The sequence below is a fragment of the Asterias amurensis genome, chromosome 9, assembly GCF_032118995.1.
Source record: "Asterias amurensis chromosome 9, ASM3211899v1".
NCBI classification, from domain to species: domain Eukaryota; kingdom Metazoa; phylum Echinodermata; class Asteroidea; order Forcipulatida; family Asteriidae; genus Asterias; species Asterias amurensis.
Window position 1 is genome coordinate 19,010,544 of NC_092656.1, and position 17,837 is coordinate 19,028,380.

Sequence of the window (17,837 nt, forward strand, 5' to 3'; positions counted from 1 at the left end):
TAACTCTTTGTGAAACCCACCACTGGTTCAAAATCTGGTGAGATTTGTGGCGACACCATGTTTATAAATCTCTTTTGAGTAGTTGGGGTTGGAAAGAACCGATGGTTTGAAAACTCGATCAGTATGCTCTCATTGTCTTCAGGAGAATGCGGAACAGATCCAAAATGTGAACAAACATGAAAAGACCAGACACAAAACGACACCACAGTTTTTACATATAAAATTATACTGCTTTGTTTTGTTTTGTTTGTTTGTTGGTTTTTTTGTTTGTTTGTTGGGGGTGTTTGTTTGTATGGTGGGGTGTTTGTTTGTTTGTTTGTTTGTTTGTTTGTTTGTTTGTTTGTTTGTTTGTTTGTTTATTGGGTTTCTTTTAGAAGAAAAGATCTGTATTGTCTTATGGGTAAGAAGACCTCTATACTCAACAAACTGAAACATGTTTATCAGACTCAAAGTCAACTTGTGTATATCATTTTTTAAGTGAAGATATTGATTTTTTTAAAAACCCACCCAAAACAAGACCACTGGACTTGCCCGACACTAAATTTCTAACGTCAGTCTCGGATTCCAGTGTAAATTTTGAGACCAGGGCCCCATTTCAAGAAGTACTTAGATTCATCTTAAGATAAGTTATATGAAACTATTGAGAAACAAGTTAATTATCTTGATTTCCCCTCATGACCTAAGAGATTTTCAAAGAAAACTTACAAGATTATCGAGAGACTCTTTTAAAAAGTCAACATTTCCTCTTTTGGAAGCTTCGTGTAGAGGGTTGTCGATTCGATCCATGTTCTCCTCAACTGAAACATAATAAAAAATAATTTATAATAGTAACTAGCTCTTATAAAACACATTTCACAATAACCGTCTCAATACGCTTTTAATACATTAGTGGCCCGGTCTTTGGGCCTATAACATTCCTTCAATTTTTCTCATCTCCCTTGGGAGTTTACAACCTAGGCAACCATAGCGCTCAAAGGCTTTTTCAAACACAATATCAACCTCAACCCTCACAGGTACCCATTTATACCCCTAGGTGTAGAGAAGCAGTTATAGTCATGCATCTTGCTCAAGTGCCATGACCTGGATTCGAACCCCCACTCTGATGACTTAACCACCAGAATTTGATAATATAATAATAATATCGAAGCCTTATATAGCGCACGTATCTACCAAACAAGGTACTCAAGGCGCTGAGTATATACAAACTTTCAGAAAGATAGGTTATTGCAGTGATGGATTCTGAGACCAATTATGTAGCACTTATAAGGGTTTACAAGGTGCTACGGCGCATTAAGCAGCCACAACCAGGAACACCGGGGCGAACCCCTTCTCTTTTCAATAAGTGCACTGGGTTCTTTTACATGCGTTACACAACACATGGGACCAACGGCTTTACGTCCCATCCGAAGGATGCTCTTAACCACTCTGCCATGACACCTCAATCAACATAGCGCCCCCGGTGGGATTCAAATCTGAGTCCCAGAGGAGGAAGGCGAGGCAAGACACAACTACACCAACCCAACCACCACCATAAGGCTCTAATCGGTATACGTACTGTAATTGCTTGGGATCAGACCCGTCTTCTTGCCACATCTTGCCGTATACCAATCCTTGTTTTTCTGAAAGACAGAAGACATCTGATTAAACTTATTAGTACTTTTTAAATCAACAAATAATATATGAAACTACAGTTATACTCCTTAGTGGCTTAAATCAATTAAAATAATTTAATTTGATTTTAATTGGTTCGGTTGTACCTTTTAAACTCACTACACTAAAAAGAGTTGAACCAAAATACATGTAGTAGGCCTATTCTTTATCCCTGATGCATTATCAATATCAATCATCAATCAAATTTGTTTAACAAGCAAATCAAAAAACGAAACCCAACAACCCGCTTCTTTTGAAAATCTATCCACTAAGCAATCTAAAAATGAAAAAACAAACAAAAAAACCCACAATTTTTGTCCAATCTACTTCAGATCAAATGCACAAAAATCACAATACAAAGATAAAACATTAAGAATACCACAGACTGTAGTCAGGGTTTTTAAGGAAAACTAAAAACACTAAGTGAAACAAATCTGAGAACCTCGTTTAATTATTAGCATACTTAGGCCAAACTCCCAAAATGTAGGCCTAAAATGCCCTAGTAGCTTTTTAAAATATTTAAAGAAGAATTAAAAAAAACATGCCCCCCCCCCAAAAAAAAAAAAAAAAAAAAATCAACAAGAAATATTTAAAATGCACAAATCAAGCAAGAATAGCAATACATCAATGAAATGTCAGAAGCAATTCATACAACTGGGCAAAGAATCAAACGTGTCACAGAATTTAAAATTATATTATTATACTTCAAAAATGTCAATACATTCATACATTGTAAAAAATATAGACAATAATAATGAGGTATATCATTCAAATAGTTTAGAAAATCAAATCACAGACACAGAGCAAGTTGACAGAATAAAGCAACTACGTGCACAGGTAATATATAAACAAAAGTGACGTCTGTCTCGAGCCTAGAGGTGGCTCACTGGGCCAGTATTTATATCTGCCTTTGCTTGGCATTAAACGAAGGAGAATATTTCTATTCTCACTGGACAAAGATGTCAGTCCATTGCAGGTTACTCCCCAGCTCTCGCGATACCCATTTGTACTCCGGGTGGAGAGAAGCAATTATGACAAAGTGCCTTGCTCAAGGACACAAGTGTCACAACTGACCAGGTCAAGACTCAAACCCACATTCAGTGCTCTCAGAAGTAGAGTCCACTAACCATGACACCCCACTACATACACATGGAATATGAAAGAAATAATAATACACAGATTTTGCCAGGTTTTGTCATCTCAACAAATATCTACACAAAATGTTGCATTTATTCCAAGCTCACCATATCTGTAACATACAACAAGTCATCTTCTTTAAACGTCAGCTCATCACGCTAAAAAAAAGAGAGAAAGATAAAAACACATTTTTAATATCAAATTTAATGAATTTATTTCATAATCACAAATCTGGCACTCTATCTATCTTATCTATTACTAATAATTACTCATGTGTTTGTTTTTTGTCAGAACTCATTTTTGAGTTTTATAATATCTCTATAAGACCACATTCCTAGTGCTATCATATAGAAGAGGACCAGTTTCTTCCTTCATAGGCATATGACCCAGTGGGGCAGGCGAAGGGGGCAGCTACCCCCAAACTTTGAGCAAAGCAGTGGGGAAATTTGTGAACAGGTTTCCTAAAACACAAGCTTGTCCATGACGTGTCAACATAAGTTTGAGTCCTGAGCTGAGTAGTGTCTATTTGTTGATTTTGATCTTGATGTAATAATTGATCAGCTCCTTTCTAGGAACAACACTCAATGAGGTCATGTCAGGAGGGAGGAACTCTAAGTCGATTGTATGCATACCTATGAGTGTACGCCAAAACTTAGTGAGGCCAGTGATGCTGGTTGCTAAAGACACTGGATACTATTAGTAATTGTCAAAGACCAGCCTTCACAGTTGGTGTATCTTAACATTATGCATAAAATAACAAACCTGTGAAAATTTGAGTCAATCGGTCATCAAAGTTGCGAGATAATAATGAAAGAAAAAACACCCTTGTCACACGAAGTTGTGTGCGTTTAGATGGTTGATTTCGAGACCTCAAGTTCTAAACCTGAGGTCTCAAAATCAAATTCATGGAAAATTACTTCTTTCTCAAAAACTATGGCACTTCAAAGGGAGCCGTTTCTCACAATGTTTTATACCATCAACCTCTCCCAATTACTAGTCACCAAGAAAGGTTTTGTGCCTCTAATTATTTTGAGTAATTACCAATAGTGTCCACTGCCTTTAAGTAGGTGAGTGAATTCCAGTCTTTAGCAATATTGGGAAAGTATGACTTATGAAAGGCGTAAGTTCTAGAGGAAGAGATTCTAAGGGTGAGTGGGTTGTGATTTCTAGTGATGACAGCTGTGGGGTCTCTAAGGTTGAAGCTCAGATGTTCTTCCAGATCAAGTTGAATAGTTTGTGGATGATTTTGTGCATTGTGAAAAGTCTCTGGTTAAGGCGTCTGTGTTGAAGTAAGGGAAGCTCAATTTCATTTAACATAGCTGTTAATACAGAACTATCCCTGGTGTAGGTGTTGGTAATGAAATGTGCAGCTCGTTGACAAGTTTCTCAGAGAGAGTGAGAGATCTTGACATACTCACATGCTGAGCCTGGTAGTTATACAGGGCCCGGAAAACCTTCACCTGACCTGGACAACAAGATATAAATAAAAAGTCAATCATTTATTTATTGAATGTCATCTTTGATTTGACAATGCACATGTAGTCCAGATCAATGATGTGCAACAGTGTTGCCAACTACTAAACTATAGAGCCGTCTTCACAACAACACACATGTATTTGTACGAATGTAGATGTGTAGTAAATGGTAAACTATCACAAAATAAATCACTTTATTATATATTGGTGACCATGGCCAGATGCAGAAATTTAGAAAGAAAAATTTCCGTATCCTGCAACCACTTTTTCATTCGTTGTGAAATAAATTAGGAATACCTTTCCGTATCTGCCACCACTTTTTCACTCATTTTTACAGAAATGGATATCTCATTGAGGTAAATTAAATACTAGGCTATATTATTTCATATTGAATGAAAAAGTGGTGGCGTGATACAGAAACTGTTCCTAAAATTCGTAATTAATCAAATAAAGTAGTTATCCCTTTAAAGGTAAAAATGAGTTAAAAAAACGGTGGCAGGATACAAAAATATTTCATTTTTAGCCAAAATAATTACAACTACAATACGTGCAATCCCATTACACAAGGGTGATAGGAGTCTAGTCTTAATATTCTTACTTTTAGTTATATATACACTTGTAATGCTTGTACAGTTACACAGTGTTGAATGTGGACTTAAAGTATCGTAGCATCATACGTTATCGACCCTCATATGTTTTCGGTCCCCAACTTTGATTCCCGTTTATCGCGAAATTGTGCAAGCTGCACCGGTGACAGAAGCTATGCAGTTTACTCACAGTCTGTATTTTCACCAGGCTTAATCATGCTGAGAATAAAGTTTCCTGTCGCTGTTTATGGTCAAACATTTATAAAATGATTGATTTTTGGTACTAATCACTAGTGCATTATTATGCCAACATTCAAGTGAGTCAAAGAAACATCATCCAATCTCAAATGTTCAAAACAAAATTACTATCTGCTAGATTGAGTTTTATTCTGCTTTAGTCACTAGATGGATCACGTGAGGTGGTTACTATTTGGGATTCTATGGTGCGCAAATGTGGGGAAAATATTAAAATATTTTAAGTGAAAATGACAACAATTTTTTTTATTTATTTACTGCATAACTGTTATAAATTCCGATAAGAGTAATAAATATTAAGTCTACATTTAAGAGAAAATATCATAGATTGGTTTCTTATCTCCTGATTGCTCCAATGTCGTGCATGCATAAGCACTGTTAATGGCGGACTGTCTCTCGCAACGTAAAACCAAAACTTTAAAAATTTCAACACACCATGAAGTGAAAGTGTTATTGTTAAAAAATTTGATAGATGATTTGAAAAAAAAAATAAAAATAGTTTTTGATTGTGAACAATTTTTCTGTTATCCTACTGAAAACACATGACACCAGGATAATTGATACTTTTTAACAACAATAAATAATCACGCACACACACACAAAAAAGGGCCAGTCAGATAAAATTTATTTTGGTGAATGTTTTGTTTACCTGGCTTGGGGACTGGCTTGGGTGGAGGTGGTGCACTTCTTGCTGGAGTAGTCATCACTGAATGAAGAGGCTATTTATTCCTCTATAAATAAACAGACAACAAGGAAACACAATAACTGAAACTACATAAAACCCAGGAATCAAATAACAACAACACTGACACCAAGCCCACCAAACATTATATCAAAACAGAATCCACACTCGCTACATCCGTGTTGCGTCTGATTTCAGCCTTTCTCTCAACAAGAAAATACATATGCAAGTTTTCCCGAACCAGACTACGACGGGGTTAAAACCCGGAAGTGTTAGTTAAATTGAATACTTTATTTACTACCGATGTAGCGGTCAGTTGTTGATTGATTCTTATGGTCCCGATGTGTGGTAGTAATTTTGGGAAAAAAACACTATTGCTTGCGTGTTTCTAGTCTTAGTATCAAGACCTTCCCGCGGAAATGGATCTATTCCAACAATGTACACCAAAGCGTGTTAGACATAGTAACGTTTTGAACAAAGACTAGCGTGTCCTGGGCCGTTCGGGTCACGTCAAAAGAGGGCGCTGTTTGGATTTATTATTACAGTCGATGTCATTAAAACATAATGTGTTTGGCTGTTTACAAATCTTCTGCTGATTGATGCAAGAAAATTGAAGCCGAAAACGTCTTTAATTAGCTTCCAAGAGAGTCAGAAACGGGACGAACTGAAGTAGGGTCATGATGAATGTGATCCTTGCAGTGAAGCAGTATGTGGCCAAGATGATTGAAGAGAGTGGACCTGGAATGAAAGTGCTTCTGATGGATCGAGATACCGTGAGAATAAATTAATTTACAACAAAAATAGTCGGAAAAATAAAAAACTTTGATTAGACTCTTATTATAGAGGTGGGGATGGGAAGAGTCCGAGCGGAATGGGGGAGGGATGTCATTGTGCTTTTTGTTTAGAATTCATGAAAATCACATTTACATTAAGATAAAACCATTTACTTGGAATGTCCCCGCAGATTGCATATTATAGAGAGGGCTTTACAAATAACAAAAGCCAAAGATGAACACCTACATGTACCTAGTGAAAAAACATTAAGTTTTAAGTTTAACATGTTTTGGCCATGCTTCCAAAATTGGGACGAAATTGCCACACACACACAGATTTGAAATATCATAGATGGAATCCTGTGCACACAATCAATCTAGCACTAGACCCAGTAACTGGGACGCTGTACTCCTTTTCTCAAAATTTTGACATCCTCATTCAAACTAGCTAGTACGACAGAGAATATCAAAATTTTGTAAAAAGGAGTATAGCGCCCCAGTTTACTGGGTCTAATCTAGCACAGTCTATTGCAACTTGCAAGAACATCTTCCATAACAAGCTGTTTTCCCACCTATTTTCAGATCAGCTATGTGAGCATGGTATATGCTCAGTCTGAGATTCTCCAGAAGGAAGTCTATCTCTTTGAGTTACTCAACTCCAATGCCAGAGAAATGATGAAGCATCTAAGATGTATTTGTTATATCCGCCCAACTAAGGTAAGATCTACTCCTAGAACTATGAGGTGTGTTCCCCTATCGTCTCCACGATAGCAGAACGAACCTCATAGCTCTAGGCCAACGCTCTGGCAAAACTAGACTGAAGTTAGAGTTATCTTTCAGCTCTGATTTGATCCTGACTCAAGGGCGTTCACGAAGAGCTAAGAATGATCTCAGCTGCGAATCACTCTTTTATTTGCTAAGCAAAGTGTGTAATCACTATGGCAATGGACTGAGAAAGTCTCAGGCATATTAGAACAATGGGACCTGTTAAAGCAGGTTAGTTGATTCATTCACGCGTGAGAGTGATGTACGTGGACCAAAGTGGTCCCCTAAATCTTGGATTACGCGGCCTATATTAACTAAATCTTCTTGAGATTATTCTTAGTGCTTTGTGAAATTAGCCCCCTGGGATGACATAGATGCCCTGGATGCTGTTGCCCTCGTTGCCCTAGTCTTTGCCTTGGTGTCCTTTCATGGGAACATGACAGAAATGGTAGCAATATGATTTAAACTGTTTCACTGACGGAAAAATTTATATACAAATTGTTCTGCTGCAGGAAAACATTGATCTCTTATGCCAAGAACTGAAGAGTCCAAAGTATGGAATATACTGCATCTGTGAGTAACTTTCTTTTTAAGACTAATTTTTTTTCTTTTATTTTTCTAAAAGATTTGATAATGAAAACAAACGAGTAACGGGATGGACGCAAAGTGGTCTCCCTCATTGTAGACAGTCTAATGCTTTGTATTAAGCTTTATTAAAGATGTTAATAAGCATTATTGATCAGTGGTCAGGTCGGAGTAGTTGTGTCTTTCCTCGCCTCCCACCTCTAGGCTCTAGGACCCAGGCATCAAATCACGTGGATTGGGTTTTCAACCCCCCTGACTGCATTGGCTTTCCCTGGAAGAATTCTCTGGGTTTTTCTCCCAAAACTAAATCTGAAACTTTCTGCCTTGTCCTCTCTCCATTGGGTTCTTGGCAAATTCACCTTCCGAGAGCCCTTGGCTTCACAACCGGAATAAATGAAATTAAATGAAGTTGAGCTGAAATTAATTTATTATACTTGAATGTGTTTTGAATTTACTAGACTTTAGCAACGTAGTAAGTAAGAGTGATGTGAAGAGGTTAGCTGAGGCAGACGAGCAAGAAGTTGTCAGAGAAGTCCAGGTACGTATGTAGTCAATCCCAGGCATGAGATTATCCGGTTTTTTCTGTTTTCAAGACTTTTTTATTGAGTTTTTTCTTTTAAATTGTATTAAGAATAAATCCTAGCGGTACACAGTTAAATATTTGAACTGTTTTAATTTTATAAAGAAGATTGATGTCATTTGTATGATGGAAAGGTATGATCAATACTCAACAGAATAGGATACTTTAGGACGCTAGGTGGCAGCAGACTTACCAGGTAAATGTCCAGTGTTTACGTAATTCCGAGCGTGCCCACATGACCGAGAACAATGTATTTTACCTGGTAAGTCTGCTGCCACCAAGCGTCCCAAAAGTCTCCCAGTGATGAGCACCTATGAGTGTACGCCAAAACTTAGTTTGGCTAGTGATGCTGGTTGTTGAGTGAGTGAATTCCAGTCTTTTGCAGTGTTGCGGAGTGATCTCGTTGAAGGTACTTGAACCTTTACTGTTTCTAATGTTTAAAACCTATTTTTATTGTAGGAGTTCTACGGAGATTACATTGCAGTCAGTCCTCACATCTTCTCCTTCAACATTGTGGGATGCTCACAGGTAACGTTTAAACATACAAGGAACCAAACAGGAGACCCCTTTGCATATGACGCCACCTGTCATTGGCTGAGAGGTGTGCTTGACGCATACGCCTGGAAGATGGGCGTGAAGCTCTGGAGCTTTTCCCTTCTTCTTGACACACAATGATATCAGTTACAAATGTCGTGACCTTCTAGATGGGACTTGAATAATATAATAATAGTTTGGGGGGCTTATCATCCTTACTCGCAGCTCAGAGCTGAATTGCGAAGGAAGCGGCTACAATGTGTTCGAGAAGCAGGCATGCAAGGGCGCCTTTGGCTGTCAGCCACATCAACCCATTATGACCACGGAGCACAGCCAAGTTCGAAAGTGTTTGATTTTTCCTGAGGGAGGAAAACTGGATGGTCTGGAATCGCTTGTGGCACAGCAGAGAACCAATGCACAACTCAACTCACATATGGCCCCGGCCGGGAATCGAATCGAGGTCACCTTGGTGATAGGCGAGCGCTTTACACACACGCCAACCATGCCACCAAATTTGATAAGTTGTTATTTTCTTTCTAGGGCAACGTGTGGAAGACTGGCGTTTTGAACAGGATATGTGCCGGTCTTACAGCAGTCCTTTTATCCCTCAAGAAATGTCCAATGATCCGCTATCAGAACTCGTCTGAGCTCGCAAAGCGATTAGCTGAAAACGTCAAGGTGAGATCTTGAGACATTGACCCTTAATTCACATGGGCCCAATTTCATAAACCCTGTGTAAGCACAAAAACTTGCTCAGCACAGAAAAGTATTGCTTAACAGAAACGGGGTACCAGCCAAAATTCCATAAAGTTTACATTGTTTTGATTGGTGCCCCATTCATTTTTTTGCTTAGAAAAGAAACTTGTTAATGAAATTGGGCCCGGATGTCATCACCTCTGATAAATCTTGGTTGCACCATTTTGGGATTTATGTTCCTCATGTGTTAACTGTGAATGTGAAGGTGTTGATTTTGATTTTGATTTTGATTACAGCAAGTGATATCAAAAGATGCCGGTTTGTTCGACTTCAGACGGACAGATGTGCCACCATTGTTGCTCGTCCTTGATCGTCATAGCGATGCAGTGACTCCCCTCCTTCATCAGGTGACTCCATTACTTCCCGTTCTTTATATCATCATTGGCAGATCTTGCTGTAGAATTAAGTCCAGCTCATACTCACTCAACTTTTGATAGAGAAGCAAATTATAAGAACTTACTCCGCAGTAGTGGAGTTAATAATGAGAAGTCCCCTCTCTCCAATAAGCGAAAGTAGAATGTCTTGGCTAATTTCTTACCTATTTTGAATTTGTTGTTTGTGGTATTATTTTTGGATCGAGCCAATACTTGTTAGTGGTGATTTTAAACGATGTTGTGATGTTTGTTAACAGTGGACATACCAGGCCATGGTGCACGAGTTGCTCGGCATTCGTAATAATCGCATTGACTTGTCCAAAGTACCTGGAATCACCAAAGATCTGCAAGAGGTTGTCTTATCGGCAGAGCAGGATGAATTCTATGCAGCGGTACGTACAAAGCCTTAGCTTAAAGTCATAACATTAATATCCATCACTAACTCAGTGAAGCTCAAGGCACTTCAACTTTCAGTATTTTCTTGCAAGGTGTTGTGGGATACGTATCTTAACCTTGACATGGTTGATTCTGGTATGCCGTACCATCTCCACTTAGACCAGCTGCTACCCTGGACAATTTTAAATCCAACCTCAAATCCCACCTATTTCAACTTGCATTCTCTCGTTCTTTGCAGTGTTCAGTTTTTGTAAAGCGCATTGAGATTTCTTCTAGTTATGTTTTGCGCTATATAAGATTGATTATTTGTTATGAATATCGTTATTTGTAGAATGTTTACAACAATTTTGGTGAGATTGGTGGTCGGATCAAGGAACTGATGGAGGAGTTTCAGCAGAAGAGCCAAAGTACAAAGAAGATTGAATCCATCGCTGACATGAAGGTAAGACGGCATTCATTGTATCTCCATGAATGTTTAAGGTGAAAGGTTGGCACTCTTGTGCCGATTTTTATCCTCGCAATATTGCGGCAGAAAAGTGTTGCGATATTTGACATTGTCATCGCTGTTTGAACAGAACTGACTTGATAGCTTTTGTGTTTGTAAAGATAGTGGATCTGGTTTTTGACTGGCCACTCTAAATGGACTAAGTCACAAACCTGGTTATTAGCCAGAGGTCCATTAACAGCCGCCAGCCGCCAACCCGGTCATTACAACGCAGTGAAGAGCGGCTCATCACACTGTTTTTGCTTAATTATTATTCTTTGATGGATCTTTTCATTAATTTTTTTTCTCAAATGAAAGACTACAACTTCTTTCACTACTTTGTTTAAACTGGACGCATCACTTCGTTAAATCTTGCAGGCCTTTGTTGAGAACTATCCACAGTTTAAGAAGATGTCTGGAACTGTATCCAAGCACGTGACGGTTGTAGGAGAGTTGTCGAGACTCGTTGGTTCAAACAATCTACTAGAGGTGTCTGAAGTACAACAAGAGTTAGCTTGCCAGAGTGACCACAATGAGTCCCTGAAGGTAAAGTCAAATGTTGGAAGAAGAAAGAGGAGATAATACTCAGGGATTAGATAAGACCCAGGGATGACAAATTCGTAATCTTCTTGACAAATCCTCTGCAGAAAATCTTGTTCATGCTTTCATTACATGCCGCCTTGATTTCTGCAATAGTCTTCTTCTCGGTCTACCTGACTCAGCAATCTCTAAACTACAGCGAGGTTAGAACTCGCCATCCAGATTGGACACAGCACCTTACAAAAGTTACAAAGCGCTGTACATAGTTTCTACAATTAAACACAAGTTATAATAACTTAGCTTAGCAAAAAAGCAAATTAGTTTTTTACATGGCTTTGAAGGATTCAAGAGATGATGCTTAACGGATGTGAAGAGGTAGATTGTTCCATATTATAGGTGTGCTGACTGTGAAAGCTCGTTGGCCGGATCGCGTGTCGGTGTGGGGTACATGCAGGCTCATTTCCATTGTGTTTGTCAAAGATGTTGGTCAATGACGTCATGTGCAATCCATCTATATTTGAACTTTCTTTTGTTAGTAATAGTCCACATTTAGGTACAGAGAATTAGATGCCCCATAGCCCACACACAATAGACCCTTCCCATGAAATATGTAAATTGCACATTTTGGAAATATGTAAATTGGTTGGCAAAATGAGGGAACATCGCGCTGTTTTATACACGGCTAATGGGTGCGTGACGCAGACGTGATTGCACGTCTGCTTAGTGCACAACTCTATGGCGTTTGCCAACCAACGGTCTGTACGCATGCGTGAATGTAATTAGAATATTTCATGGGAAGGGTCCATTCACCATTGCTTTGTGATAAATTGCAACCCGTTTTTGTTTACTCTGAGCAGAAGGTACGTGGTCTTGTGATGAGTGATAGAGTGAAAGAGCTTGATGCATGCTGTCTGGTGGCACTGTATGGTCTCCGCTACGAAAGACATAGTAACAATGACTTCATGACGTTACTGAGCGCGCTCAGCAGGAAGGGAGTCAGTGAAAGAAACAAAAGGGTTTGTAGATCATCTGAACCAATCAGAATGCTCCTTTATCTACTTGTATATCATCTGGACCAATCAGAAAGCTCCTTTATCTACTTGTATATCATCTGGACCAATCAGAATGCTCCTTTACCTACTGGTATATCATCTGAACCAATCAGAATACCCCTTTACCTACTGGTATATCATCTGAACCAATCAGAATACCCCTTTACCTACTGGTATATCATCTGAACCAATCAGAATACCCCATTACTTACTGGTATATCATCTGAACCAATCAGAATGCCCCATTACTTACTGGTATATCATCTGAACCAATCAGAATACCCCATTACCTACTCCTTTTCACATGTCAGAAGGTTGGGCTCTCCAATCTTCGACCTGGCACATAAAAAGAGAAAGTGTCCCAGCGGCAGTCCGTTCGTAAAAAATGAAAAACGTTAAGAGACGCTTTACTGTTACATGGTTAGAATTACTTCTATGACACAGTTTTTCCATTTTCATGCTGAATGCATCTATCCTAAAGCCCGGTTCATACTTCCTGCGAATGCGAAAGTGAAGCGAACTTTGGTGATGCAACAATTGGTACGCGCTCCTTTTCCCTTTGTAATGAAATTCGCATCGCACGAAGCATTCGCAGGATGTATGAACCGGGCTTTATGCAAAGATGACGAATAACTGTCTCATTTAATTTTCTTGAACCATAATCATCTTGACCCCATCATTTGCAAATCCATGAACAATTATATTTTCAATTTCTACCAAAGTTTTGCGCACTATTTGAAAGATGTATTGAAACTCATTCAGTGTTTCTGATGTATATTTTCTTAGTTGGTGAGAGCTGTAGTGGAGTATGGTGGTGAACGGAGCCGAGGGACGGATCTATTTGGTCAGAATAATCCTATCTCAAGAACGAGGAGGTTCTTCAAGGGACTCAAGGTATTATAGAAAGCGAAATAATTTTCTGTAAACTTTGCTAAACATTTACCTGTTTCTGTGGACCGCCTGCAAGTGTGAACCTCCTATTGTCCCTATTTTGTTTAATACTCTTTAACTTTTTGGCAACAGCTCCCATTGGTTTTGTACACGTTTTCCAACTGTGGACCTTTCCTGAACTGTGGACTCTAGTGTCCCCTTTTGTTATAGGTCCCCGGTTTGAATGTGTATACCTACTCACCAAGACTGCCTCTAGCTACCAGGCGATCTCAGTTGTCTAGTGGCAAGACATCCACTTTAGAATGGTAATGGTAGTGGGTTCAAATCCCACTCTAATCTAATAATAAGCCTGTGGATTGTTTCACAGGACTCAGGGGGGGGGGGGGGGGCTGAGTGTGTCGAGTTTTACACACATCGGTGTGTGGGTAAACCCAAATGATAAAATTTGACTCAAAACTAATTACATAAGACGACAGAACAGTGTTTCTTGATTGTTGATGAACCTTAAAAAGAGGGTATGGTTTAGTCAGTCTCAACGTAGGTTTTGAAATTTTGGTAATTGTTTTGCTTGTTTATCGTAGGGAGTTGAGAACATCTACACCCAGCACACACCGTTACTGCAGGAGACATTGGATCAGTTGATTAAGGGGAAACTGAAGGAGGGAAGCTATCCATACCTCGGGCCAAGTCAACTCAAAGACAGGTGAGTCAATCGTGGCCATGACACCCTACGCAAGCATCTTCTGACAAGTGCCTCCTCTTAACGAATACAGAGTTCTTTACAATATCAGTACTTGGTTGGTCTGTAAGCAAGGGGGGCTAGTTCCCAGTCTTATTATTGTGAATACTGTTCCGGCTGGTCGTCTTAGAACAGTGCAGTGAGATCAGGTTACAAACAAGTAGGTTTCTTAAGTTTGTAGGGCTCCCTTCCAAACCTTGCCAGGTGTCTCTGTGTAAATTGATTTTCTTCATGTACTCGAGTTCTTATGTTATTTAGTTCTTATGAAGTAACCATTTTCATTTTTTTGTTTTCACAGACCGCAGGATATCATCGTGTTCATGGTCGGTGGGATTACATATGAAGAGGCGCTGGCCGTTTATAACATCAATAAATCAACTCCAGGTGTGAGGATCGTCCTTGGTGGAACCACAGTACACAACTCACAGACGTAAGTTTCCTCATAATATTGACGTTCAGACTCAAGACTAGCATTGACACGCCATAAACTCGTCTCCCAATTAAGGGATAGCACACAATTGGGTTTGTCACCAGAGCAGATGTCTTTATTGGGGTGTTGTGGCTAAGCGGATAAGAGCACCGAACTCAAGGCTCTGATGCTTCTGTTCAGCAGAGTGTGGGTTCAAGTCCCGGTCATGACACTTTGTGTCCCTGAGCAAGACACTTAACTATAATTGCTTCTCTCTACCCAGGGGTAAATGGGTACCTGTGAGGGCAGAGATGGATCTTGTGATTGAAAAATATTAATTTTGAAAAACATTATTAATGGAAAAACAAGTGGGTTTTGAGGTTGGATTACAATGAAAACAGGGATTGTTTGTGACATAGTTTTAAGACAGAGAGTGTTCCCGTTATCCATAGAGGTTTATGACTAAAAGTTAAATCAAAGCAGGCAGTTTAAAGTATTTGTGTGGTTTCATTTTGAACAGGTACCTTGAAGAGGTTGCCATGGCTCAGCATATGTCATGAGAAAGGCTCCAGACAGAGTAGAGACTCGTACAACTTCCGGAGGTACACAAGTACAGTAATACAGTTTGATCCATGACTGACTCACTTATTATGTACCAAGTGGGATGCCTCAAGCCCATAGAGTTATATATAAGAACTAGAGGGCGCACTGGTGATGCTGCTTGCACAAACGCCACGGGACCGCAAGATGACAAGCGCGCCATTCTGTACGCGCGTTGAATATGAAATACACGTTTGAGTTTTTTTTTATTGAACGCTCACGCGATGCGGTTTGTTCAACTTACAAAATGGCCGCACAAACACATGCTGTGAGATGGCTGTTTTGTCAACTTAGAAAATGGCCGCCTGTGCCCATGCGGGGGCGCGTATATAGGCCAGTGCGCCCTCTAGTTCTTATATATAACTCTATGCTCAAGCCTCACTTATACACAGTTGTTGCTGATCAGAACGGATCAAAAGCACCACATGATGATAATACATGTAGTATATAAATGTAATATACAGTCTTTTTCGAGGGCACCCATTGACCAGTAAGATACTCAAGGAGCTTCAACAAAAACATAATTTTTTATTTTAATAATGAGACTAATTTATGTAGCACCTTATCAAGATTTACAAGGTGCTGTGACCAGTCAGCAGCCACTGCCAAAAGAACTGGGGCAAACCCCCTTCTCCAAGCAATAAGAGTAACTGGGTTCAGACCTGCAGCTTTTTGTCCCATCATAAAGAAGCAGCAATAATGGATTTGGTGTCTTGCTTAAGAACACAAGCGGCACAGACGGGACTCGAACCAACAGTCTGCTGATCAGAATAGAAATGCCACAGCTTGAGTCTGGTGCTCTCAATCGTTTTGGCAAGACACGCCACAGACCTCTTGTTTTCATTCAGACAGTCCCCACCCTGTTGACCCACCCAGGGCCCAATTTCATGGCTCTGCTTACCTTAAACACATAATCGGCGCTTACGGAAGCAGGGAATTCTGTGCTTACGGCAAGCGTATTTCACGGGTTAGCAGCGAATTTGGGCTTTTGCGTGTGCATGCTCCACGTTACTAGGCATTCTACGCTTACAAGGCTAGCGCAGAAATTCGGCACTTGCACGTAAACGGGGAAACGCGATCATAAGCAGAGCCATGAAATTGGGCCCTGGTCATTTCATTCATTTAAATAAATGTTACAGCTTTACAGCGATTGAAACCAATACATGGACATTCCAGTTAAAAGTGAGGTTTTTAATGTGTAGATAAATACAGTATAATTTAATGCATAATCCAATGTCTCACTTGTGCCCAATTTCATACAACTAGCAAACGTTATGCTTAGCAAGAAATTAGTGGGGTAACTAGTATTTTATTTCTGCTAAGCATGATTTCGATGTGCTTGGGAAAATGCTCACTGCAGAATTCTGCAGGTTTCACATGAAACTGATTGATTATCAAGAAACTTTACACCACCTACTAAGTTTTTACTTGAAGACGGTGGACACTATTGGTAATTGTCAAAGACCAGTCTTCTCACTTGGTGTATCTCAACATATACATAAAATAACCAACCTGAGAAAATTTGAGCTCAATCAATCGTCGAAGTTGCGAGGAAAGAAAAAAACACCCTTGTCACACGAAGTTGTGTGCGTTCAGATGCTTGATTTCGAGACCTCAAATTCTAAACTTGAGGTCTCGAAATCAAATTCGTGGAAAACTACTTCTTTCTCGAAAACTACGTCACTTCAGAGGGAGCCGTTTCTCACAATGTTTTATACCATTAACCTCTCCCCATTACTTGTTACCAAGTAAGGTTTTATGCTAATAATTATAGTGTCCACTGCCTTTAATTGAGATTTTTTCTGTACAATTCTTTTGGAGGATGTGTTTATGAAGTGGGATATTTTGAGGATATGGGACGGTCTTGGACACTAGAGACTTGTTGTTGGGACAAGTTCAAAGTGTTACTAAGAATATGTAGCCAGAAATCACTGTCGACTCAAAAGTGGTCTTAGATTTTGATAAACATGCTGACTATTTCGTAAATTCTTGAAAAATAGTGTATTGACCCCTTGCACGCGCGTCATACGTGGCGACTGATGCCACGCTCACCATGTTGGTGGGCAGTTAGGTTTACGTGTATTAACGCCGCGTCGCCTAAAATGCACACTTCACTGCATAAGGTGCAGCATAGAGTTGTATATGAAAATGCATAGTGAAATTGCCCACCAGTATGGCGCATTCAAGATTTTTCTGATGATGGCGTCAGGTGAAATGGGTCAATACTCTGTGGTTGGGCAAGGAAGGAAATTGTGTTTTGCTGTGAAGTATGTGTCAAATTTAAATGTCAAGTTTGTGAATGGATTTAAAGGTGAATTCATAACAGTGCTTATGCCAACTGTAAATTTATTGTAATTAAAGTACGTTGATGTAACAGTAATGTAATGTTTAACAGTGTAAATACATAGTCTTAATAAAACACTAAAATACATATCATGATATGATTTGTGTGTGAACTTGTACTGCTTTATTAAAGTAAAAAATTGTATGAAAGATCTGTTGAAACAATTCTTTGATACTTAAGAAATTTAGCACACCCAATTTAGTCTTTGAGACAAACCAAGTGTTTTAGA

At 39.3% G+C, this 17,837-nt stretch overlaps 2 protein-coding genes across 4 annotated transcripts in view; one reads left to right on the top strand and one right to left on the bottom strand.

The window, feature by feature from the left end:
- LOC139941536 (osteoclast-stimulating factor 1-like) overlaps positions 1-6,166 on the bottom strand; it is a 14,024-nt gene extending 7,858 nt beyond the window's left edge. Inside the window, exons 1-6 of one of the 3 annotated variants that reach the window (XM_071938080.1) lie at positions 6,088-6,166; positions 5,754-5,835; positions 4,206-4,252; positions 2,895-2,945; positions 1,556-1,619; positions 706-797 (exon numbers count right to left, since the gene is read on the bottom strand). In XM_071938080.1, the coding sequence (XP_071794181.1) occupies positions 706-797; positions 1,556-1,619; positions 2,895-2,945; positions 4,206-4,252; positions 5,754-5,808 (309 nt within the window). In that variant the 5' untranslated portion in view covers positions 5,809-5,835; positions 6,088-6,166. The other 2 variants (XM_071938081.1, XM_071938079.1) reach the window with 2 other exon arrangements.
- A 165-nt stretch (positions 6,167-6,331) lies between these two features.
- LOC139941436 (vacuolar protein sorting-associated protein 45-like) lies at positions 6,332-15,325 on the top strand. The gene is made up of 15 exons (XM_071937929.1): positions 6,332-6,559; positions 7,142-7,276; positions 7,837-7,897; positions 8,368-8,447; positions 8,949-9,017; positions 9,564-9,701; positions 10,016-10,126; positions 10,411-10,545; positions 10,881-10,991; positions 11,412-11,579; positions 12,431-12,589; positions 13,412-13,519; positions 14,098-14,219; positions 14,554-14,685; positions 15,185-15,325. The coding sequence occupies exons 1-15, from the start codon at positions 6,464-6,466 to the stop codon at positions 15,222-15,224; spliced, it is 1,665 nt and encodes a 554-aa protein (XP_071794030.1). The 5' UTR covers positions 6,332-6,463; the 3' UTR covers positions 15,225-15,325.
- Positions 15,326-17,837: the final 2,512 nt, after the last annotated feature.

Bases quoted from the DNA above. Each gene is read 5' to 3' on its own strand.
- LOC139941436 (XM_071937929.1), top strand. From the start codon at position 6,464: ATGATGAATGTGATCCTTGCAGTGAAGCAGTATGTGGCCAAGATGATT. The intron at 9,702-10,015 runs GTGAGATCTTGA...TTTTGATTACAG, and splicing joins GATTAGCTGAAAACGTCAAG to CAAGTGATATCAAAAGATGC. The intron at 12,590-13,411 runs GTTTGTAGATCA...ATATTTTCTTAG, and splicing joins TCAGTGAAAGAAACAAAAGG to TTGGTGAGAGCTGTAGTGGA.